Genomic DNA, 23,633 nt, shown 5'->3' on the forward strand with positions numbered 1-23,633 from the left:
AGGTAAGATCTGAGAAAAGAAAATGACAAAGACAGCACAGAAGGACAGCTTAACTGGAGAGGAGCAGGGAATGGGGTGTGGGGGACAGTTTTACTCTCCGACTGTACTGAGATATGAGGATGTTCAGTACTTGATTATTAACTTTAGAACAAGAAAGGGAGGATAAAATAACACACTTTTTTTGCATGTTTGTTTTTATGGTATTATTCATATGATAAATGAATAATTTATCAAAGTTCACCCTGGTGTCTCATTTGCTGAAAATACTTAGCCTTTCTTTTAATCAGATTACCAGAATTAAGCATGTGACAGGATTGGAGTGGCTCTCAAGTATAGTAGAAGTACATAGAAAACTAAGTCAGAACACCGTGCAGTTTTCCATTTGACTGCTGACAGTTAACTTAGTTTCTTTTTTATCTTTCCACCAGGACTTGGAGGAGCAGAGTCGGTTGATAGCGGCTTCCAGTAGACCAAACCAGACTGGTAGTGAGGGCCAGGTTGTTGTCCTTAGCAGTAGCCAATCAGAAGACAGTGATTTGGGAGAAGAAGGGAAAAAAAGAGAATCAGAAGCATAATTTTTTGCTTTTTGATTGATTTTCCCCTTCCCCTGGAATGTGGCACAAGGTAACCGTGTTAAAAGATCAAGGAGACTAAGCTTTATATTTGCTGTTTCAGCATCACTTAAGAAAGACTAAGCATGATAACAAGTTATATTGAGCATATCCTTAAAAAATAAAATACTATGCATTATCATCAAATTCTGCTTACCTAAATAAGACCTGCTTACTTTCCTGTAGTAGATTGCTGAGAAATCATACTTGTTCAAGACATTTTACTTTGTGAACGCTTTTTATTTTGCAGTGTAATTGGCTGTCTTCATAAGAAATCATTTATTCTTCAGATTCTGACATTGGTGTGTGTGCTCTCTCCCTTTAGGAATGTCTTGTTGGTAGTGAGGGAGTGTTCAACCAAATGAGCTTAAAATCCTTTCTGTTGAGAATTCTACAAGTTTGCTAATATTCTAACAATATTAAGTGTGCAGTAGGATTTGTATAAAATCACTAGGACAGTGGCAGATGGTGCTCTTGATTTCAGGGCATTTTCTGGACTTGCTCCATGTCTCTGATGTACTGTAACATGGCATAGGAAAGAGACTCAAGTGTCTTTGCTGGTGTTTGATGCAGTCCTTGGTATTTTGTCACCGTCTTCTCAGTTCTCAGGTTGGGACTTTACTTATTGCTGCAGAGCAGTGAGGGTTAGAATTTATTGAAAGATTTTTGTTGTTGTTCAGACATTTTATATTAGAGTTGACATGTAAAGGGAGTGTTATAGAGTGATACATTGTATTTTCTGTATTGTGAAATTTTTTATTGATAATAAGTGACATTTCAAAAGATGTAGAATAAAAAATGTGCAGTTTGGTTTAGAGAACATAATCTTTTAAATTTCAGACTGATAATCCCTGTATTTTCATAATCCCACATTTTGATAATGAATTGAATAGCCACTTTATATCCACAAAGGCAAATAATTTATGAGTGTAGAATAATTTGTACTAATTATTGTAAATACTTTTACTTTTCAAATGAGCAAAAGATCTAATTCCATGAAAGACTGAAAAGGAATTGAACACCTCATATAGTATAGGACCAAGGAAGGAGTTAGCTTGCTACCAAGGTTGACATGTCCCTCAGTTCATCTTCTGTCAAACCTTTCCTCACTCAGATTTTAATCTTTGTTTATAGATTTTATTTTCATGTGTTTTACATGAAAAAGTGTATATATATATGTATGTGTACAGGTTAAATATATTGAGTATTCTACATAGTCATGCATTTATAGATTTTCAAGAGGTTAACCTCTCATTTCACAAGTAATTTTCTCTTAGTTCTGAATTGAATATAGCTCAGTTTCACACTCTGTAAGTACAGTTTTCTGTAGTCATGAGATAACTATATATATATTTGATCATGATACTGTTTTTAATTCATGTGCCAAATGGGACTAGTGCTTACTTAATACTCTTTAAACTTTTATGTTACCCAAATATACAGTTAATAAGTAGCACTTTATGGAGCCCATTTGGTTAGAAGTCTGTTTTGTACTTTCTAAAGGGAATGCTTTCACTTTAGTGTTTCCTTCCTGTTAAAACTAGACATTGCTGTGCTCAGTACTTGATTACTTGTGGCAAGTCTTGCTTTAAAGATTTTTTTTGGGGGAGGGGGTTTCGAGACAGGGTTTCTCTGTAGCTTTGGAACCTGTCCTGGAACTAGCTCTTGTAGACCAGGCTGGCCTTGAACTCACAGAGATCTGCCCGCCTCTGTCTCCCAAGTGCTGGGATTAAAGCCACCACCGCCTGGCTGCTTTTAAGATTTTTGAGATTGGTAAGGTTTCTGACTTATTGTTGGTTTTGTTTTGTTTTTGTTGTCTGTTTGATTTTAGCAGTGCTGGGGATCAGACCCAGGCTCTCATATATGCTAAGTAAGCCCTCCACACTGAGCTGCATCCCAACCCAAGTTTTCAGTTTCATGAAGTGTTTTCTTGATATAAGATGTCCTGCGTACTGCAGGGGAAATCTGTTTTACAGTTAGAGTGGTCACCGTCAGGAGACAGCTTTAATTTCTGCTGCTATGTACGGCAGCAAAATGCTGTGATTTGGATAAATATTCAGGCTAGGGGTGAGAGTTTTCTAATTCTTTTTAAGTCACGTTTCATAGGAATTCCCACAGTTGCTATCGCGTCCACAGGTCAGACCAGAATGTGTTCTGATGCCCAGGACATGTCCTGAGTGGACTGAACATTTTCGATGACCCAGCATCTGTTCTGCTGCTGTTAAACTGTAGGGATTTTGCACAACAGCTTTAGTCAGCTCTCCTGCTTGAAGAAAGCTGCCTGTGAGCTTCTTCTACATGTCAATGCTGATCTTGTTCTATTGTACTGTCCTCTAAAATCTCTCCCAGCTTCTTAGAAATTAACAAAATTTCTTTAAAAAGGAAGAGAAATTTAGCCTACCTAATTCTACTGTGCATTCTGTTACCTATATTGACAGTACTTAATAACTGTGTAATAAACTCAATAGAAAATCACTTCCTTCTGTATCCTTGCTAGAGACTTGCTGTGAACTTGCTAGAGACTGAAATTGTACCTTGAACAGAGTCCCTGAATCTCTGAAGCTATTCTTGTTTTTGTTATGTATTTAAAGACTACTTGGTGTTTAATTTCAAAAAAGAATTCCTAGCTCCACAGTGTTGGAATGAGGAAGTAGCCATTATTTCTGAGAAAAGAATAGTAGGATGTACATAACATTGTAGGCAACATGGTTCCGTGTGGTGAACGCTTACAAACTACTACAGGAACCATGCTATTTACAGTTGGAACTGACCGTGCTGGCAGATCCTGAAAACTACCATATTACAGAATCTTCTGGCACCTGAATGAAATGAACATATTAATTTGCTTTTGTTAACAAGTCTGAGCATTTGTAGTAAGCAAACTTTTAATCTTGTTTTTAGCAAGTTTAATTTATATCTCTATAATGAGATTTTTATTCTACATTAATAACAAAGATTTGAAACTAGAACCATGGTGAACTTTTAACCAACCTCTAGCTACACTTGTAAGTAACTGACTTCAATTAATATGGATATTGAGGACTAAATGATAATTAATGTGCAAGACTGCTTTGTATATTTTGTGATTTTTGTAATGTAAGTAAATTGATGAACTCTTATTTCACTGATGATATTAACCAACTGTGCAGTGTACATATAATTGAAAATCATGCAGCATCTCTCTTTAAAATTGGATTTGTGATCATGGTATAGCTTGTGGGGCAGAGAACTTATTTTTTCATTTGTCAAAATAGGTATTTGCTGACAGGGCTTCAAGAAGTATGTTGTTGGGTTTTTTAAATGTATAATAAAGTCCATGATTTTTTTTTTATAAAGACTTTATGTATGAAATATTTGCTAGTTACTCTGAATTTTATTTCCCTGCGTACTTTCAGATGTTTTCAGGCTGGGGCTGGAGAGATAGGTTAGCAGTCAAGAGCACATATTCCTCTCCAGGGCTTGAGTTTAGTTCCCAGCGGCCACAGCAGATGGCTCACAGTTGCCTGCAATTTCAGCTTCCATGGATCTGATACCTTCCTTCTAACATCAATGGGCATTGTACTCACATGCACCCCCCTCCCCCACATCCCCACATTACATATATATTCTCTGTAAAAAGACTACAAAAGTCACGGCCAGGTATGGTTGTGAATACTTGTGATCTTACCTTCTGAGAGGCAGATGCAGGTGGATCTCTGTGAGTTCCAAGCCAGCAGAGGTACTTAACTGAGAAAAGACAATCCTCAGTGTCTGCTATTTTGAGCACAAAGAAGTTGCATTCATACACTTATTATAAGATCAATACACAGTTTTAGAACTGGGTATATTTCAGTTACTTGAAATTTGTACTAGTTTCTAAGGCAATCCTAGTAGGCTATGATGGCTTTGAATTCGAGGTCCTCCCCTCTACCCCTGAGTAGTTTGGATTATAGGCATGTGCTACTGCATTTGGATGAGTTTTTTTTTTTTATTTCTAATTACCTTACAATTCTAGCCATGTGTTGAGAAAAGATGTTCAAATTCTTTGTGTGTTTTGGTTTGTTTTTTGTTGTTTTCCTGAGACAGTCTCCTGTAGCCAAAGCATCCTTGAATTTACCATGTAGCTGTGGATGACCCTGAATTCTTGATCCTCTGCCTCTATCTCCCAAGAGCTGGGATTACAGACATATACCACCATGCCTGATTTCAGAGCTACTTTAAAATTTATCTTTGCCAATTTCACATATGTATATATTTTAATTATATTTACCCCCCCCCCCATCACCACCTCTTATCCCCCTTCCATTCCTGCTGAGCCTCCTTTTCCTCTTAATAAGTTCCCCTCATGCAAGTATGAAGACAGGTCAGTACAAACGTAACAAGTAAATAACCTACTGGAGTTTGAGCCACTTCCCAGGGTTACACCACCGAGGAAAGTGACTCTCCTTTCCCTCAGCAGCTGTTAGTTACCAGTAGCTCCTTGAGAGCCCTCCTGATCCATGCTGGGTTTATTTATTTGTTTGCTTTATTCATTTAGAGAGAGAAGTGTGTGTGTGTGTGTGTGTGTGTGTGTGTGTGTGTAGATCAGAGTACAACTTGCTGGAGTTGATTTTCTCCTACCACTGGACTCTGGGGGTCAGATTCTGGCCATCAGGCTAATGTGGGGAGGAGCACTTTTCCCCTCTGGCACCACAATGGAACGCTGGTGTGCTCCGTCTTGTGCAGATAGCCACAGTTTCTGTGAGCTCATGTGATCACGATGACCATGGCAAGTACAGTGTTTCATAGCAACCCTGCCCATCCTCTCTCTCTGACCTTGTGTGTTTCCTAGCTTTTAAATTTTTATTTACTTTTTACATACCAATCCCAGGGCCCCCTCTCTCTTCTCCTGCTCTTCCCACCCCCAGTCTGCTCCTCAGAGAAGGGTAAGGTCTCTCCTGGGAGGTCGACTAAGTGTGTCCCATCACCTCATTGAGGCAGGACCATGTGTGTCCCATCTCCCCCCACACCCCACCCTGTGCCTAGCAAGGTGTCTCTCCATAGAGAATGGGCTCCCCAAAGTCAGTTCATGCATTAGAGTTAAATCCTGGACCCACTGCCAGTGTCCCCATACACTGCTCAAGCCACACCATTGTCACCTGTATCAGGGCCTAGTTCGGTCCTGTCTGACCCATAGCAGGATTTCTGCCCCGTCTTCTGCTGTCTTCTGAGCCCCACAGAGGATATTATGAATGTTTCGTTTAAGGCTGAGCATTCAACAGTTATTAATTCTTAGCATTTTCATCAGTTATGAGTCCTTACCTTACTTGACACCTACCAAAAAAAGAAACATCTCTGACCAAGGCTGAGACTAATTTATGAATATAACGTGTTTAAGAGGCACTTTGAGAACATGTTCACTTAGCAAAACAGCAGCAGGATTCTTCCTAGGGCTTATGACCTCTGCAGTCTGGGGCTTTAAAAACAACCACAACGCCTCCCCCAAAGTAACCCAGGTTTATAGTACGAGGCGTGAATGAATACCTTCTTGTGGAGTGAGTCAGATCCAATCAGAGAGCAGTTTGGTAGCTCATCGCATTGCATCAGGGGCACATGTTGCCTGGCAGTTCAGTACTGTCCCTAACATAGAGTCCCGACTGGGTAAGACAGTGATAGTCCCGTACCCCGCCCCCGGATGCCTTCATAGAAGCTCCAGCTCTAGGAAAGCTAGCCATCAAGGAGGAAACTTCCGGTTCGTTTCTTGATATCTTTGTGTCCTGCAACCAGAATGCGGGCTGTCTTCAGCAGTGTCATCTCACTGTTGAGTCATGGCGGGCAGTCAAGAGCAAGAGCAGTAACCTGTATTGTCTGAGAGACTGCTGAACCTCTGAACAGCTCACAGAGAGGAGTCCCACACAGAATGACTTTTTACATGATGTAGACTACACTGAAGTTTTAATTGCTGAGCAAAGAGAAAGTCATTTAAAACAAGTAAATTGTGAAGAAAATATTGCAGATTATACCTTTTTCCTCCAGAATAGGTCTGTTACCAGGTTCCTGAAAAACTCTCTTGTCCGTAAAGATCATATTCTTTGTAAAGGACGTAAGCTTTTAGACGGTTGGGCAATGGAAGAAATGACATGAAGACAGGGCAACGCAGACGTAACCGTCCCATACACTTCCGGATCTTGAGGCGGCACAAGTGCTTTAGAGAACGAGGGTTTGCTAAAACAGAAAGAATCACTTTCTTTTGGTGACTGAGGGCTTAGTTGGCAAATGTATTTGATATCTGTGTTAATAGTGTTTGTTTGCCATACTGTCTGTAGGGCAGCAGCTCTTCAGTTTTCATCGCTGTCCTCTGTAGTTTCAGAAGCACAGTTGTGAGTCTGACTTGGTGAGACTCCCAAACCTTTCAAGTACTTAAATATCAGCTCCCCCATCCTGTCTCTTGGAATTGGCTAAAAGCTCAAAGATCACCCCAGGAGAAGCAAGATATAAGAAAATCTTATTTTGACCCAAGCAAGAGAATTCATTTGGGGGAAGCATCATTTTATATGCTACAGGGTTAGAATGTAGCTTTCCCTTTTTCTGTTGCCAGTTCATAACTTCTAATTCTTGGGTGTGTATTGTTCCCCATGGCCACAGGTTAAATGGATTGGGGGAAAAGTGTTATCTGTCCATAAAGTAAGTAATTAGAGTTCATTTGATGGGAAATGATCACACATTATGAATAGCACAATTAAAGACTAGTATTTTTTTTATTCTTTTTATGTCAACCTTTTAATCAGAAGAATGTTCTAAAATAAAATAGATAAGTGTTTTGGTAAGAATTTTCTATAAGAAAGATACTTACTCAAGATCAAATGTATTTCTGGCCAGAGCTTCTGTTTTTCAAGCACAGCTTTCAATTTTGAGCAGATTTGCACTTGATCAACATAATCAAGCAACACACGGACAACTTTTCCAGAGAGATGCTGTAGCCATGACAAAGTTATGACTTCGCAGAACTGAGAGGAGAACAAGCAGAAAGCAAGTAAAAGAGCGCTGAGCACCCGCGCTTTGGCGGCGTAATGAAAAGAGCACTAAAGTCAGGGCATGAGCTCGCCTGACCTCAGTGTGGCTCCGGAGCCTGTGTGTGCTTCTTGGCCGTCTGCAATAAAGATGGCCTTGTAACTGACAGTTCTAGCCATCAGATGTGAGTGGGAGTCTGGGTGGTTGGAATGTGGGTGTGTGTCTCTCCTGTTAAACACAACACTGTCTAGTTGGAAGATAACTTAGTTCTGGATCTTGTAGGAGAAAAGAATGACACCCTTGGGTTATTTTTAAAAGACATTTAGCATGCGTGCATGCTCATGCGTGTGCATGTATTGAGGTCAGAGGACAATGTTCTGGAGTTGGTTTCTCCTTCCACTGTGTGGGCTCTAGGGATCAAACTTGGGTCACCAGGTTTGGTGTTAAGCACCTTTAGTCGAGCCATCTTGCTAATCCTACTTTTTTTTTTTTTTTTTTTTTTTTTTTTTTTTTTTTTTTTTTTTTTTTTTTTTTTTTTTTGAGAGGGAGCATGTTTCGAGACAGGGTTTTTCTGTGCAACCTTGGCTGTCCTGAAACTCACTGTGTAGGCCCAGCTGGCCTCGAACTCATATAGAATCACCTGCTTCCCAAGTGCTCGGATTAAAGGTGTACACTACCACCACCTAACCCTTGTTTTCAAAATTTGATAATATAAGTTCAGGTATATAGAACATCCACTATGTACAAAGCACAGACCTAAAAGGCAACAAAATGAACAAGAACTTGATGTTTATATATTTCTGAGGGGTTCAAAATAGTTAAAATGATAATCCTAGGTAAATGCTATTAAAGAAATATCCACAGTAAGAGAATTGATTGAGGGAGGGTGGATAAGGAGGGGCCTGTGGGAGGGGCACTTGAAATAAGACCAGAAAAGTGAAAGAAGCCATTTGAAAGCCCTGGAAAAAGTTGGTGAGGAAATAACAGAGGAGGTAAGGCAAAACCAAGAGACTGATGTGTGATTCTTTTCATCAGAAAGATGGCAAAAGGAAATGGGCTCATCAAATTTGAGAGCTAAAGAAACAGTGATTATAGGTGTGTGGAACTTAGAAACATTTTAGCTAAATAAATCATTCAAAGAAAAAGCTAGAGTACATGATCTTTAAAACCTTGCTCTTGTGTTGAACTTGTGAAACACCTCATATTTCTGACTAAAGTCACTTTCTCCTCGGAGTTATCTTTCTACTTCTTACATCTTCCCACTGTGGGTTTATCTTATGATGTAGCATACTAGAGTCTTCCCAATAGGAGCTTCCCCAAGGGCATATTGCATCTATTGTTATAGTTCTAAGATTAGAGACAATAATTGTTTACCAAATGCCACCAGTGCTGCGGACTTACCATAGTATCTTTAATAACTGTAGGTGTCCAGCCTTCAAAAGTACAAAAACGATGAACTCTGTCCCCGTGAGGACAATCAAAACATCGCTCTGTGTCATACCCATAATTCAGTAGCATCCTGAGCATGACTTCGTCTTTCAGTGAGTATTGCAGTGCCGATGGGAAATGCAAAGGGTTAACTCTGCAGAAGTAGTTGACGTTGGCCCCGTGCCTCAGTAGTAGATTTATGAGCTCATGGTTGCCCATCCTGAGAGCTATCTGTAGGCAGTTGACTGGGTCTTGATTGGGCAGAGCGCCAGCATTCAGAAGCAGTTTAACTGAAGAGAGGTCACCATTTGAAACAGCGAAATACAAGGCTGACTTCCTTTGATCATCATAATGTTTACGGACTCTCTGATCTAGCATGAAATTCACATCAAATCCAGCCTGAATGAGAATTTCCAGGCATTGGGGGTGCGCCCCAGCCGCTGCACAGTGAACTGGACTGATCCCACTCCTCTTGATGGCAGCAATATCCGTAACTGGAACCAACATCTTTAGAGCTCTGGGAAAAAATTTTCAAATGCACTTCAGGTTGTTACAATGCAGAGTTAACCTACTTATGAGACTGTTAGCCCTACATTGAATGATATATGTTAACCAGATGGTATTTAGGACCCCTACCAAAAGTGTTAGTTTCTTCAAGAAACTCAGATGTCAAGTAAAATTTAATGGAACTACTGTTAAGGGGAAAACTCCGAATTAGCCAGATCACCTGAGGCCCAAGGTTTCCATGGTTCCCAAGCAGTTCTTTAAAGAAATTTAGTTATTACTATTTCCTGTTTCTTACAATTACAGAATTGAACTTACAATAAGTGGCCTTTGTCAGCTGCCACATGTATGGGCAGGTGGCCTGAGCTTTTAGGAATGTTGGCGTCAGCTCCATACTCTAGCAAGAGGGTCACAGAGTCTGGATTTCCTCCTCTAACGGCTTCAAGTAAAATGGAGGAAGAATCAGAGGCCTGACTGTGAACATCAGCTCCTAGAAAGAGGAGAAGGCTCATTAGGCAAAGATTCTTTTCCACTATTGCTTAAGCAATCTTAATATACCATCACCTCCACAGAGGAGCAGCTCAGCAGTTAAGAGCAATTGTTGCTTTTCCAGAGGACCAGTGTTTGGTTCCCAGCACCTACAAGGTGGTTCACAACCATCGGGAACTCCAGTTCCAGGGGATTTGATGTCCTCTTCTGTCCTCTGTGGGCACTATACATGCATGTGGTGCACATACATACATCAGACAAACACTAATACACTTAAATATAAAATTTTTGAAAAACAATCAGCACCTGTTATAGTAATACACTAGGAACCGAAGGACATAAAATATGTGCTTCCTTTTCCCATGTGCTGTATAAACTAGTTGGGGAAGAAAACTAAGCAGTTCAGTTGACTTTCAGAGTTTAATAGATTATTTGATTCATATTTTACCAAGTATTCCTACTTGAAGTCCAGTGGGAATACTTGGTAGAAGGTAGCTTTTTTTTTCTAGACCGGCTTATAAAAGTCATTCTAACCCATAACATGCTTACATGCAGAGTGGCCCAAGCAGCCGGCTACATTTCTATGTCATCTAATGATGTTTTGATGACAAGGGACATTAGTTATTTTTCAAATGATTACAGACTTCATAGTAAAAGACCCTAATTCTTTTAGTTAAAGTTGAGGGCTGTTAATAGCTACAAGGTAAGTGTATCCACACTTCGTCGAGTATGTAGGTTAAGTGTCGTCTAGAAGAGCTAGGGCAGGGACTGGGAGGGGAGCTGGGAGCTGAAGAAAAAAAAAGATGTCAGAGTCGATGCTAGAAGTCTCGATAAAGCCGAGTGCATTCTGAGCATATTTGGAGCTCAATAAAAAAAATGTGCCTGAAATATAGAATAGACTCCTTCATCACAAGGGCTGCACAAGAACCTCATTCCTAGAATGCAGTAAGCAATCTAATAACCAGTTTTGAATGTTCACTACTATGTCCTGGTTCCTTTATATGTATAAAAATTTCTAAACTTGGGGCTGGAGAGATAGCGTAGTGGTTAAAAGTACTTATTGCTCTTCCAGAAGACCTTAATTGAGTTTCCAAAACCCAGGTTGGGTGGCTCACAACCACCTTTAACTCCAGTTGTAGGGATTCAATGGTCTCTTCTAGCCTTCTTGGACATCTACACACTAGAAGCACACACACACACACACAGAGACATGTAATTAAACATAAAATCTTGGGCAAGAGTGATGACACCTTTAATTCCAGTACTGGAAGGCAAAGGCAGGTGGATCTCTGAGTTTGAGACCAGCCTGGTCTACATGGTGAGCTCCAGGACAGCCAGGGCTGCATAGAAAGGCCCAGTCACAAAAATCAAAGACAGATTAAAAATAATCTTACGGAATATTTAAACTTCACAATGAACCTCAGAAGTAGGTTCTAATATCCTCATTTAAAGGTGAAAAAATTCAGGCTTTCTGAGTTTTAAGTTCCCCAAAGACACAGAGCTAGTAGACAAGCAAGGTGATTAAGATGAGAAAGTGGAAATTTTGATTGGTATTATTTATAAAGTAATAAAAAAGAGGAAAAAACAAAACAACAAAAATTTGTGTGCACATGTCCATAGCCAAGCTTACTACTATGAGACCATCTTGCTACTGCGCAAAAAGTACAATTTAGAGTCAGATATGACTTCAAATGCTGGCTCACTGGCTAGCCTATGATGGCTAATCTTAAGGGTTAAAAAGATTTAAAATTTGTTCTCTTTCTCCATCTCTATATTTAAATCACTGATCTAAACGAAGGTTTACTCTTAGTCTAGAGATGTGGTTTATTAGAGTTCCTTTGAAGAATGCAAAAGACTGGTTTAAACCCTGGCAATACACACACACACACACACACACACACACACACACACAGAGCGAGAGAGCGAGAGAGCGAGAGAGCGAGAGAGAGAGAGAGAGAGAGAGAGAGAGAGAGAGAGAGAATCTTTCCTTAAAGATGAAAGATCTGGTATTTACTTTTGTTATTCTAGCGAATGACACCTAACAACGTCTCTTAGATCACATATGTCAGGCGTCATGCTAAAATTTAATAGACATTTGATGGAGACCTGCTTCCTGTATAAAAAAGAAGTAAGTGTACAAAGGACAGAACTTTTCTTCAATACAGGGGACTCTGCCATCTAGAATATTGCAGACTGGGACTACATATATCTAAAAACTAAAACTTCTGGATATAAGGAGAATAAAAAGATAGGAATACTGTTGGGACTCCATACACTGCTTCATTGGACACATTAATGATGATCTCAATGATCTATAAGTTTTCTGAGCCAAAGGTTCCTGCTAGTCATCCCAGAATCTAGAATGGCCATCAGTATAATTCAGTGTTGCGGTAAGGGAGTGGGTGTACTGAAGAAGTTGCAGTTGGTACTGCCTTTGATTCTCTTTCCTCAAGTGCAGGCTGAGGTTGATATCTGCCTCACATATTTAAAGGACTGTGCGTGGCACACAGACTGCTTTAGCCTGTGGGATAGACAGTGCTCCGGAAACATGAATTGTCCTCTTCCCCAGGAGGGTGGCTGTTAGAGCAGAGGCTAGGACCCGAAGCAAAGCGGTCAGGAGGAATTTGCTCTTATCTTAGCAACTTGGTGACAAACTGCCTCATGAACCCCTTGGGGGTGTGGAAGGAGAGAAACAGGGAGGGGATATGCTAGCTAGCTAGATGATAGATAGATAGATAGATAGATAGATAGATAGATAGATAGATAGATAGACAGACAGATAGACAGACAGACAGACGAGACGGATAGGGCAGATACACAGTAATATTGGTAGAATATTCCTTTACACTGTGTGAAGATACTTCACTGTGATTAGTTTAATGAAAAGCTAAGCAGCCAATAGCTAGGCGGGATTTTTAGGGTAGCGAGAATGCTGGGAAAAAGAAGGGCAGAGTCGCTAGGAGTTGCCAGCCAGAGATGGAGGAAGCAGGAAAGCAGCATGAGCCGTGCAGCGTAAAGGTGGTAAGTCCATGAGGCAGAAAGTGAGTTAATAGAAATAGGTTCGTTTAAGTTGTAAGAGCTAGCTAGAAACAAGCCTAAACTATCAGCTGTGCTTTCATAATTAATAACTTCCCTCATCATGCGAAGAGTTTTACTTTTTTGTTAGTTGCTCTTTTCTACAAAGTCTCTGCAACAATCCATGTTCTCTCTCTCCCTCCTTCTCCTTTGCTCTCAACTTTGTCTCAACCACATAAATATCCAGTAGCTACTCACAGCTTACAAAACAAAACAAAACAAAATAAAAATGGGAGATGGCTGGCAGGACAGAAAGAGTCTACCCATTCTAGTTGTAGTGGTTCAAGTAAAATGCTGCAGGTCCCCGAGGGGCGCAGAGGCAGGATTGAGTGGGCAGGGCTTGTCTCTTAAAGGGACAGGACAGACCATTACAGTAGTGTTTTTTTTTATTTAAATAATTTATTTATATTTTATGTGCATTGGTGTTTTGCCTGCATGTAAGTCTCTGTGAGGGTGTTGGATCTCCTGGTACTGGAGTTACAAACAATTGTGAGCTGCCATGTAGGTTTTGAAATTGAATACTGACCCTCTGGAAGAGCAGCCTTGCTCTTAACCACTGAGCCATCTTGGGAGTAGTGTTTTACATCAATGAGATATCTGTTTTTTTTTTTTTTTTTTTTTTTTTTTTTTTTTTTTTTTTTTTTTTTTTTTTTTTGTCTTGTTTTGTAAGCTGTGAGTAGCTACTGGATATTTATGTGGTTGAGACAAAGTTGAGAGCGAAGGAGAAGGAGGGAGAGAGAGAACATGGATTGTTGCAGAGACTTTGTAGAAAAGAGCAACTAACACAAAAGTAAAACTCTCTTAGCAGGATGAAGGAGTACTGGGCAAAAGTCATCTGCAGCCTCAGAATTTGTAAAATTGTGTCACAAGAAATTCATTCTCCATGTTCAGGCTTTTCTTTTTGGACAGGGTTTCACTGCATAACCTTGACTTGGCTGTCCTGGAACTTGCTCTGTAGACCAGGTTGGCCTTGTACTCACAAAGATCCACCTGCCTCTGCCTCCTGAGTGCTGGGATCAAAGGTGAGCACTACCACCACCACCCAGCTGAGTTCAGGCTTTTAACAGTCAAGATTCACACACAATTTTCTCCAACACTGGTCTTTATAAAAATGTTAACATGTATTATTTTGAAATACCCTATCAGGAGGAATTCTTGGGGAACCTGGAGAGATGGCTCAGTGGTTAAGAGCACTGGCTGCTCTTCTAGAGGACCTGGGTTCAATTCCCAGAACCCACATGGCAGCTCGCCACTGTTTTAACTCCAGTTTCCAGGCATCTGACTCCCTCTTCTGGTCTCTGTGGACTTTGTATTCATGTGGTAAGTTTAAATAAGTATTAAAATATTAAACACAAATAAATAGATCTTTAAAAACAAGCACTAAACCCAACCAACCAAACCCAGCCTGGCTCTCAGTCCTCCTGTAGTCAGTCACTAAGCAAATCTTGCCTTTCTGCAGTAATAGTTCCATGATTTCAGTGTGTCCACCTTGAGCAGCAAGGGCAAGAGGAGTAAACCCATAGGAGCTCCGTGCATCTGGGTGTGCCCCCGAAGTCAGCATCAGCTTTACCATGTCCCAGTTGCCGAGCTTGGCAGCTTCATGGAGAGCTGTCCTCTTGTTGGCACATTGCAGATTGACATCTGCGCCATGACTGATCAGCAAGGTAGCCATGTCATAGGAGTCTTTCAGAACAGCTGGGAAATTGTGAGGTAGACATTACATAAGAGAGGCTTAAGGTAAGTGGCATATTAGGTAGTGCCCTGCTGTTTCTTAAGGAATTTTTCCCCTCCTCCCATGCTCCAGGATTCTGTTTAGTGTTATGCCCAAATCTGTGCAATCCCCGCAAGCCAACTAGGAGACTGAGTCCCATATGTAAAAGCAATACAGGTGCTCCCTGAGGTTCTTTTCAATGAAACTGATCATGGAGTTGCAACAACCAAATCATAGTCCCGGCTAGAGTCACAGCACCACAAACACAATATGAATACATGAAAGGCAAACATCCAGAGAGGAAGACAGCTGCCCACCATCACTGTGAAAGGCTTCATTCAGAGTGTAATGTGTGTTTGCCTTTACATGACTATTATCACGCCAGACACTTGCAGTTTTGAGGGCGTGGGGCTGACCCACACTCCTGTGGCTTATGCATGGCCTTCTCAGAAAGACTCAGCCCCAGGAGACAACACTGGGGTGCTGGGTTTAAAGAGCCAGCCATTATTATTCTCTGTCTTTCCTGACTATCTTTCTTCTTCCTCAGAGGATTTTTCTTTTTTAAGTTTTGTTTCTTGGGATATGGTTTCAAAATCCATGCTAGCTTTCAGTAGAGAATAGTTAGTTACAAGTGGAAGTTACAAGCTGGATACAAGCTAAAAAACAGGTTTCTCTGTCCAGCAGGGACCGAATGGGCAGTGTGGGCACGGAGAAGACCTAGACCCTTCTTTAAAGACAAGCTGCTCATTTACCTGTAAAAAGAGGAGAATTGCCTTCAAGATTCTTAGCATTTGGATTGCAGCCATTGAGAAGTAGAAAATGGGCATTTTCTAGGAGGCTACTGCTGACAGCCAAAAAAAGTGGTGTTTCTCCATTGTGGGTAGTTTGTTCCCACATACTGGGTTTGGTAGCTGAAATAAACCCATCACACCACATAGGTTAAGATGCAGAAATAAACATTCTTCAGAAGCATCAAGGGGAGCGAAAAGGAGTTTACCATTCAGGGTTATTTCTAAGATGTTCCTATTTAACTGCACTGCCGCCGTATGCAGAGGAAGCCAACCATCACCATTGGCTTCATCAAATGCAGAATGGTACTTGGTTAGGTGTGCCAGTGCATCTTCCTTACCTAGTAACAAGGAAAACAAAACATATTCTTATTTGGCACACACGGGAGCCCATGCTGCTTCTGGAATCTACACCAAAGCTGGTGTGAAGGAGTGGAATCCAAGCACCATCTTCAGTGACAGGCAAGTTTAAATGTCATGAGACCAGCACTGAGGCCTTGTACCCAGCATTCCACCCCCAGCTCTGTCTGCACATGAGTTCTGGCATTCTTTGATAAGTTATGCTGAAGTATTTTATCCCAGAAAAGACCACTTCAGACTCTGGGTCGCTCAAATGCCTTGTCTATAGGAGAAAGTAAAAAAACAGAGACAGATACTGGGGTTCAACCTGAAGATCAGAAAAGCAAAGCAGCCAGCCACTAGAGAGCTCTTGCATCTTTGAAATCTTCAGACTGAAATAGGAGTGAGTTCCTGTCTCGTCCTGCCTTATATTCCTCTCTAGTGCTGTGATTAAAGGCATGCACCACCACAGCCCAACCTCTATGGCTAACTAGTATAGCTTCTGGGATTAAAGGTGTGTGCCACCGCAGTCTGGCCTGTATGATTAACTACTGTGGCTGCTTTGTGCGGACCTTCAGGCAAGCCTTATTTATTAAAACACAATTAATATACCAATATATTTCCCCTTTTTGTCTAAATAATATGAGAAACTATATATAGTAAGTATAAAATATAAAATAAATATTGGTAATAAATACATCAACAATATCTAGTCCACTTGCATTTGACAAATTCTGAGAAAATATTCCATATCTATACTATCTTGGTGAGTCCAAAGTCTTGTACCTAAATTACTTTCTATTATAACTTGCTTTCTGCATCTGGTAAATGGGGAAAACTATAACTATCTAGTCTTCAACTCCCTCAGAGACCCAAGAAGGAAATAATGTTAACCACGTAAGCAGGAAGTGTGAACAAGCAACTTCCATAAAATGTGAGAAATGACAGAAACAGCTGGCAGCCTGGACAGTCACCCAGAGTTCCTCTGCAATGTTGGGGCATCCATCCATATCCTGTAGGCCTAGCACATCTGACAGACTTTTCTGTGAAGTAAGATATTCTGAGGGGTTGTCCCTCTTCATCTTGACAATGTTTGACAGTCACTCTCTTGTGTCCTGCTTGTCTAATTAGGACAGCGGACTGTTGAGGCAAGGGCACTTTCTTGACCAGTGGCTCACATTGAACACAATGAAAGCAAACTCCATGTGGAGTTTCTTCAATGCCCATCATCTTCTCCAAAGTAGATGGGTACTGCCAGGAGCAGACGTGTCTCATTGTCATAAAAAACAGAACTCATGTTATTAAACCATCTTAAATGGCATATTCTATAGATCTCTGAAGTGTTTGAAGGTAACCTGTTTATCTAAAATATATCTTTGTCTGACCTTGAAAACATACCTAATGTGACTACAAGTTCGATTATAATAGGTAATTCACTACTAACCTGCAATTTCCTTTTTATCCTAAACAGTAGTAATAATGTTCAAGGACTGGAAATTTACATTACATTGTTAAATGAGCTGTATAGATACAATGCATTGACTAAGAGTAGAAATGTATGTACAGTATGTTATAAGAAAATTAAGTTCAAATTTGTATCACTGTACAAAATTTGTATACAATATACAAAAGATGAATGCATGCCATATGATACTTCCTTGAATCTCCTTAAATCTGATATTATTAGCACAGGAGTCTAGCTAGCTATAACAGAGCCACTGCCGTTTGGCAATTCCTATAAGGTTACTGGATATATTAAGGTTAGTTGTATGAAAACTTTAAGCCGTTTCTCACTGTTCTTATAATGCAATGCTGAAATTGGCTCTCCATTAAATTCCTCTGTCTGGATTTGAGCATCTCTGTGATCTGTTCTATTTTGTTTTTCTAAGGTCTGTATCATCTTAGCACTCAGATTATCTAACTTTTTTCTTCAGTGATAAGAAAAAATGATAAAGCTGATAAAGTTTACAACTGAAATTACATAAATTCCATATAAATTAGATATCTTCTCATTTATTTGTTCCATTTTCAAACTGTCTAGCGTATTATCATACAGAGACCCAAATCCTTCCATTGTAATGATTTTTTCCCCATTTTTAATGTGGGGATAATCTCTCTCTTTTAACTAACTAACTCTTTCCTTTAAGAATTCTCAATTGTCTTACCAAATCTGCTGACTATGTTGATGAAGATGTAGGGCTTATTGCTTCTGTGTAGAACAGTAAAAGCCGGACTGAATTTCAAGTTATCTAGTTTGGCAGCAGCCTGAAAAGGGCATTCAGGGAGAGGGGCAACTCATGGTGGGGGGAGACAGAGAAAAAGAGAGAGAGAGAGAGAGAGAGAGAGAGAGAGAGAGAGAGAGAGAGAGAGAGAGGAGAGAGGAGAGAGGAGAGAGGAGAGAGGAGAGAGGAGAGAGGAGAGAGGAGAGAAGGGGGGGGGAGAAAGCTGGCTCTCTGAAAAAGGCTCAGGGGATTATTTGGAAAAAGCATGTGTGGCAGAAAAGGGGTTGGGGGGCTGCCTGAAGGCAGAACCAGCCAGTCCAGGGCTGGTGAGTCCTGTGACTTTTGGAGCCCAAATTTTTCTGGAGTTTGTGTGGCAATTGGAGACTTTCAGAGAGGCTACAATAGGAAAATTCCAAACTTGCTTAGAGGCTCTGAGAAAAATAGAATAGAAAGCCTAGCCAGGTGGGGCAGAAGCCCCAAGTGCAGCTCTGGCCTGTACCGCTGGCTTTTTTGTGAATTCATACCCCAAATATTGGGCACTAAATATAGCATGACTAATAAAAGCCCACAGACATATATTGGGGTTCAACTTGAAGATCAGAAAAGCAAAAGCAGTCAAGCCGCTGGAAAGTTCTTACGTCTTTGAAATCTTCAGACTGAAAGAGAAATGACTTCCTGTCTCATCCTGCCTTATAGTCCTCTCTAGTGCTGGGATTGAAGGCCTGCGCCGCCACCATCCAGCCTCTGTGGCTAACTAGTGTGGCTGCTGGGATTAAAGGTTATGCCACCACTGCCTGGCCTGCATGGCTGACTAGTGTGGCTGCTTTGCACTGACCTTCAGGCAAGCCTTATTTTTTATAACACAAATAATATGCCACCATAAGACTGTTTCCAGACTTCTGGAGCATGGAAGGAACACTGCCACCACTGTAGCTCAGCACACACTGAAGGAGAATAGGAAGAGTACTTAACTGTCTCTATTGCTTCAACTATCTTCTTATGACCAGCACTCGAAATGGAATGGGACCTGCACAGAAAAAATACGCAGTTAGAAATCTAATGTTTCTGATGGAAGCCCAAAGGAAAAGGCAAAAGCTTTTACTCAGGGCTGAATTCCCATACGAGGCAACCATGAAACCTAGCAGACCACTTGCCATGAGGGTGGGCATGCAGCCTAGTGTTAGAACTGCTTCTCTAACATGCACAACATCTCAGGTTTGCTCTCCAGTGCACACACCCACGCATGCACACACATGTGCTTGTGCATGAGTGCAAGGGTTGGGGCAAAGAGAGAGAGAGAGAGAGAGAGAGAGATCCCATTTGTAAAATGTAGTATGTTTCCCAATACATTATAGGGAAACTGGCTCTCCAGCTCTATCATTAAGCATAACTTATTAAACATAACTTCTTGGAGGCAAGGAAAAGGGTCGACTTGGGCGCCTAGACTGCAGGATATGCCCTCAGTAAGTGGTGCTGAATTGACTCAGATCTGTCTGAGACTGAAATATCATCATACCACATAAAAATTTGATACTCTGATTTAGAAAAAAATTGTTAGAAAGTACATAATCAGGGTGTGGATTCCCCATAGGCATAATTCTTTCTCTGGAAACAGCAACAGTTTAAACCCTCCTTTTATGAAAATACCTAAACATCAAAGCATTGTATATGAATTTTTAAAATTTGAGACAGAATCTCACTGCATAGCCCAGGGCTGCTTCAGATCCCTGCCTTGTTTCTGACTCTGCAGGAGTTGTAGGCATGCACCACTGTGCCTGGAATCAATATATGCATCCTAGATTCCTTTCTCAGATTACTCAAGGAGTTCAGGTTGGATAGAATGAAATTTCTTCGACCCTTTGTCCTGTTCACAATGTGGTCAGTTGCTTTCCTTTAACATTTAAAACTGTGCTTACGGGTTGAGTGCTGTGTTAGTTTCTTCCTGTAAGAAAGGACTGCACTGTTACTGACTTTAAACAGCACAAATCCGTTCCTTTGCAGTTCTTTGATTCTGGACTCTGGACAGATCTGGCTTCTCCTGAAGGTTCTAGTAAGGTTCTGCTTTCTTGTCTTCTACAGCCTCTAGAGCCATCATGTGGACCCATTCCTTCTTCCTCCAGGTCCTTGATTGGGTGCAGCCCTCCCTTCCATGGCACCTTTAGGTTCTTTCCTTTTCCTGCCTCCACCCTTTACCTAGGGTCCTTGTGATTACACTGGGCCTGCCCAGGTCACCTACACTAACTAGGTGGTTAGCATGCCTAATCCCGTTTAACTTTACTGCAGTTTATTATGTAATGTTTGCACATTCAGGGTCTAGGAATTAGGGAGTAAGCACTTTCAAGTGGGCCACTACTCCACACAGCACAAGAATGTTCTTGTTTTCTTTTGCGTGTGTGGTCCGCGTGTTTACATGTTCACATGTGTATTCATGTGCAAGAAGAGAAGAGGCCATCATCTGGTCCTTTCTCCATTGCTTTTCTACCACATCTCTCACCTGGCGCTCATCCTTTCAGCCAGATGGGCTATTGGCTGGCCAATGTGCTCTAGGTACTGACTTGTCTCTGCCTTCCCTGAGCACATTACGGATGTGCATCACCATGTCTTGTATTGATGTGGGTGCTGGGTATCTGAACTTAGGACCTCATGTTTGCGCAGCAAACACCATACCCATCCCTCACTCTAGATTTTTTAAAATTTTTTTTTAAATTTTATTTTTTATTGAAAAAAAAATTTCCGCCTCCTCCCAGCCTCCTATTTCCCTCCCCCTCCTCCTGCTCCCCACTCTAGATTTTTAACACCAACAAAAACCTGGCCCAATCGACAATTCTGGGTATACAAGTTTTGAGGTTTAATAATAAAATTTGTTATGACTATAATTTCAATTTCCATGAAACATTTCCTTACTTAGTCAAAATCTCTTATACTTTTAGACTAAAAGTATTAATTCAAAATCAATTGCTTGGTTATGGATTTAATACCATAACCATAAGACTGATATGACAAGACAACCTAATGGTCTGTATCCCATTTTTAAAATTGGATTTTGTGATCTTTTGTGTTCAGTTTCTTGAGTTCTTTGTATATTTTGGAGATCAGACCTATGTCTGATGTGGGGTTAGTGAAGATCTTTTCCCATTCTGTAGGCTGTCATTTTGTCTTGTTAGGAGCACTTGCTGTTCTTCCAGAGGTCCTGAGTTCAATTCCTCGCACCCACGTGGTGACTTGCAACGGCCTATAATAAGATCTGGGTGCCCTCTTCTGGTGTGCAGGCTGTGGGATAATGTTTTTGTACACTGTAAAGATTTGTCACTTGTATTGGTTTAATGAAATGATGATTGGTTAGTAACCAGGTAGGAAGTATAGGTGGGATAACCAGACTAGGAAAATTCTGGGAAGAGGAAAGATGCAGTTGTCATCCAAAAGTAGAGGAAGCAAGATAAGAATGCCTTATTGAGAAAAGGTACCAAACCATATGGCTAAACTTAGATAAGAATTATAGGTTAATTTAAGTTGTAAGAGATAGTTAGTAATAAGCCCAAGCAATAGGCCAAACAGTTTATAATTAATATAAGCCTCTGTGTGTTTATTTGGGACTGAATAGCTGGAACTGGGTGGGACAGAAACTTCTATCTACATGTGCAGGCATACATTCAGGCAGAATACTATATATTTAATAAATAAATCAATCTTTAAAAAGGACAACTCCCTGTATTCTAACTTTTCTTTCCGTTTTGCCACAGTAACGTTAAGGTCATGACTAGTCTCAACTGTTCGATACTTTTTGACATTCATTGCCAAGGAGGCAGACATTACCTCTTGTCTTCTGATGTGTGCTGAGTTACTCCTGGCTTGTAAATATCCAGCAAACTCTGCTGAATGATGAGCTGGGTGTCGAAGTCAGCATCTGTGTCCTCATCACTGTTGGAGTTATCCATGTGGGACTCGGAGAGGTTCACTTTCGACTCAGAATGAATTAAAATACTTTTCTAGTTGTGAAAAGACGTCCAACTGCTTAAAAATAGGAATGACACCTAGAAAACTAGAAAGTTGATAGGGTTGATAAATGAAGAAAATGCACATTTTGAAAACAAATATTCATTAAAAATTTTCCCATGGGGGCTGGAGAGATGGCTCAGCGGTTAAGAGTTTTGCCTGCTCTTCCAAAGGTTCTGAGTTCAATTCCCAGCAACCACATGGTGGCTCACAATCATCTGTAATGAGATCTGGTGCCCTCTTCTGGCCTGCAGGCATACACACAGACAGAATATTGTATACATAATAAATAAATAAATATTTTAAAAAATTTTTCCATGAAATTAAAAGTTTTCTGGACTGCCCATAGATTCAATATAAATTAGAAGTTTCTGTCTGGGTGGTGGTGGTGCACGCCTTTAATCCCAGCATTCAGGAGGCAGAGGCAGGAGGATCTCTGTGAGTTCAAGGCCAGCCTGGTCTACAAGAGCTAGTTCCAGGATAGGCTCCAAAAGCTGCAGAGAAACCCTGTCTCAAAAAAACACCAAAAAAAGAAGTTTCTGTAAATAGACATTTTTTGTTTGTTTGTTTTTCGAGACAGGATTTCTCAGTGTAACAGCCCTAGTTGTCTTGGAACTTATTCTGTAGACTAGGCTGGCCTCCAGCTCATAGAGATCACCCTACCTCTGCCTCCCAAGTGCTGGGATTAAAGGCATGTGCCACCATTGCCTGGCATAAATAGACATTTATTTAAAACTTATTCAAGAAAATCTTCCCTTCATATGAGACTTAGGTCATAAGTCACTGCCAACTATACACCAGACATTAATATCTAAAATATATAAACAACTGCAAAAATAAGTACCCAAACCCTCAAATGATCTAGATAATAAGAGGGCTAATGAACTGTAGAGATAGTTCTCAAATGAAACCAGTAAACTAGATGCTATAGTACCAGAAGGTGCTCGGCAGGCTTCTGGAGGAGAGAAGACATCAAGAGCCTTCCCAGCACTGGATCCCACATACCACAATAACAGCATGCTCAGGAAGATTGTTTTCCTGTAGTGTGAGAACTAACCACTTACTGATCGGCCATGATGCCTGCTCCACAGGAGGGATTTCATGCTTGGCACGGTCAGCCTGGTCATGCTGCTTGAGGAGACCACAAGTCAGTGGAGGGAGCCTACTATGGCTGTTTTCCTAAATAGATACACTATCAAAAACTGCTTTCTATGGTTTATAACCATAAATTTATGCTGCTCTAATCCTTGCTGGAGAAGCTCCTGTTTATGATGAGTGGTAATATAGAGACCCACACATGGGTTCAGTGTGGGTGTCAGTAACTGTGAGTGCTCAGCCATGGGTGACTCACATATATCCACACCCCCATCTCAAGGCACACCGAGGAAGAAGGAGCAGAAAGGATATAAGAACTGGCAGATGGGGAGGAGAGCTGCAAATGATGTTCAGACAAGATACAGCTGTGGCACACAACTCACAGCAGCTGTGGTTATAGCCCAGCACC

The 23,633-nt window shown here is 40.8% G+C and overlaps 2 protein-coding genes across 2 annotated transcripts in view; one reads left to right on the top strand and one right to left on the bottom strand.

The window, feature by feature from the left end:
* Window positions 1-3,964, top strand: part of Appl1 (adaptor protein, phosphotyrosine interacting with PH domain and leucine zipper 1) — a 39,935-nt gene extending 35,971 nt beyond the window's left edge. Inside the window, exon 21 of the mRNA XM_050158244.1 lies at window positions 429-3,964. Within this exon, the coding sequence (XP_050014201.1) occupies window positions 429-575 (147 nt within the window). The 3' untranslated portion in view covers window positions 576-3,964. The remainder of the gene's footprint in view (window positions 1-428) is intronic.
* Window positions 400-22,084, bottom strand: Asb14 (ankyrin repeat and SOCS box containing 14). The gene is made up of 10 exons (XM_050158245.1): window positions 21,950-22,084; window positions 19,110-19,163; window positions 15,785-15,918; window positions 15,540-15,698; window positions 14,526-14,771; window positions 9,831-10,002; window positions 8,982-9,525; window positions 7,423-7,576; window positions 6,593-6,794; window positions 400-506 (listed from the first exon to the last, which is right to left on the bottom strand). Exons 1-9 carry the CDS (start codon window positions 22,069-22,071, stop codon window positions 6,616-6,618), a joined length of 1,764 nt encoding a protein of 587 aa, XP_050014202.1. The 5' UTR covers window positions 22,072-22,084; the 3' UTR covers window positions 400-506; window positions 6,593-6,615.
* Between the last annotated feature and the right edge of the window lie 1,549 nt (window positions 22,085-23,633).

This window comes from Alexandromys fortis, unplaced genomic scaffold, assembly GCF_014885135.2.
Source record: "Alexandromys fortis isolate MF-2015 unplaced genomic scaffold, M_Fortis_MF-2015_v1.1 scaffold_106, whole genome shotgun sequence".
Taxonomy (NCBI): domain Eukaryota; kingdom Metazoa; phylum Chordata; class Mammalia; order Rodentia; family Cricetidae; genus Alexandromys; species Alexandromys fortis.

Bases quoted from the DNA above. Each gene is read 5' to 3' on its own strand.
- Asb14 (XM_050158245.1), bottom strand. From the start codon at position 22,071: ATGGATAACTCCAACAGTGATGAGGACACAGATGCTGACTTCGACACC. The intron at 15,919-19,109 runs AGTTAAGTACTC...TTCCTTGTTACT, and splicing joins ATAGTTGAAGCAATAGAGAC to AGGTAAGGAAGATGCACTGG. The intron at 14,772-15,539 runs GTAAATGAGCAG...ACAATTTCCCAG, and splicing joins CAATTCTCCTCTTTTTACAG to CTGTTCTGAAAGACTCCTAT.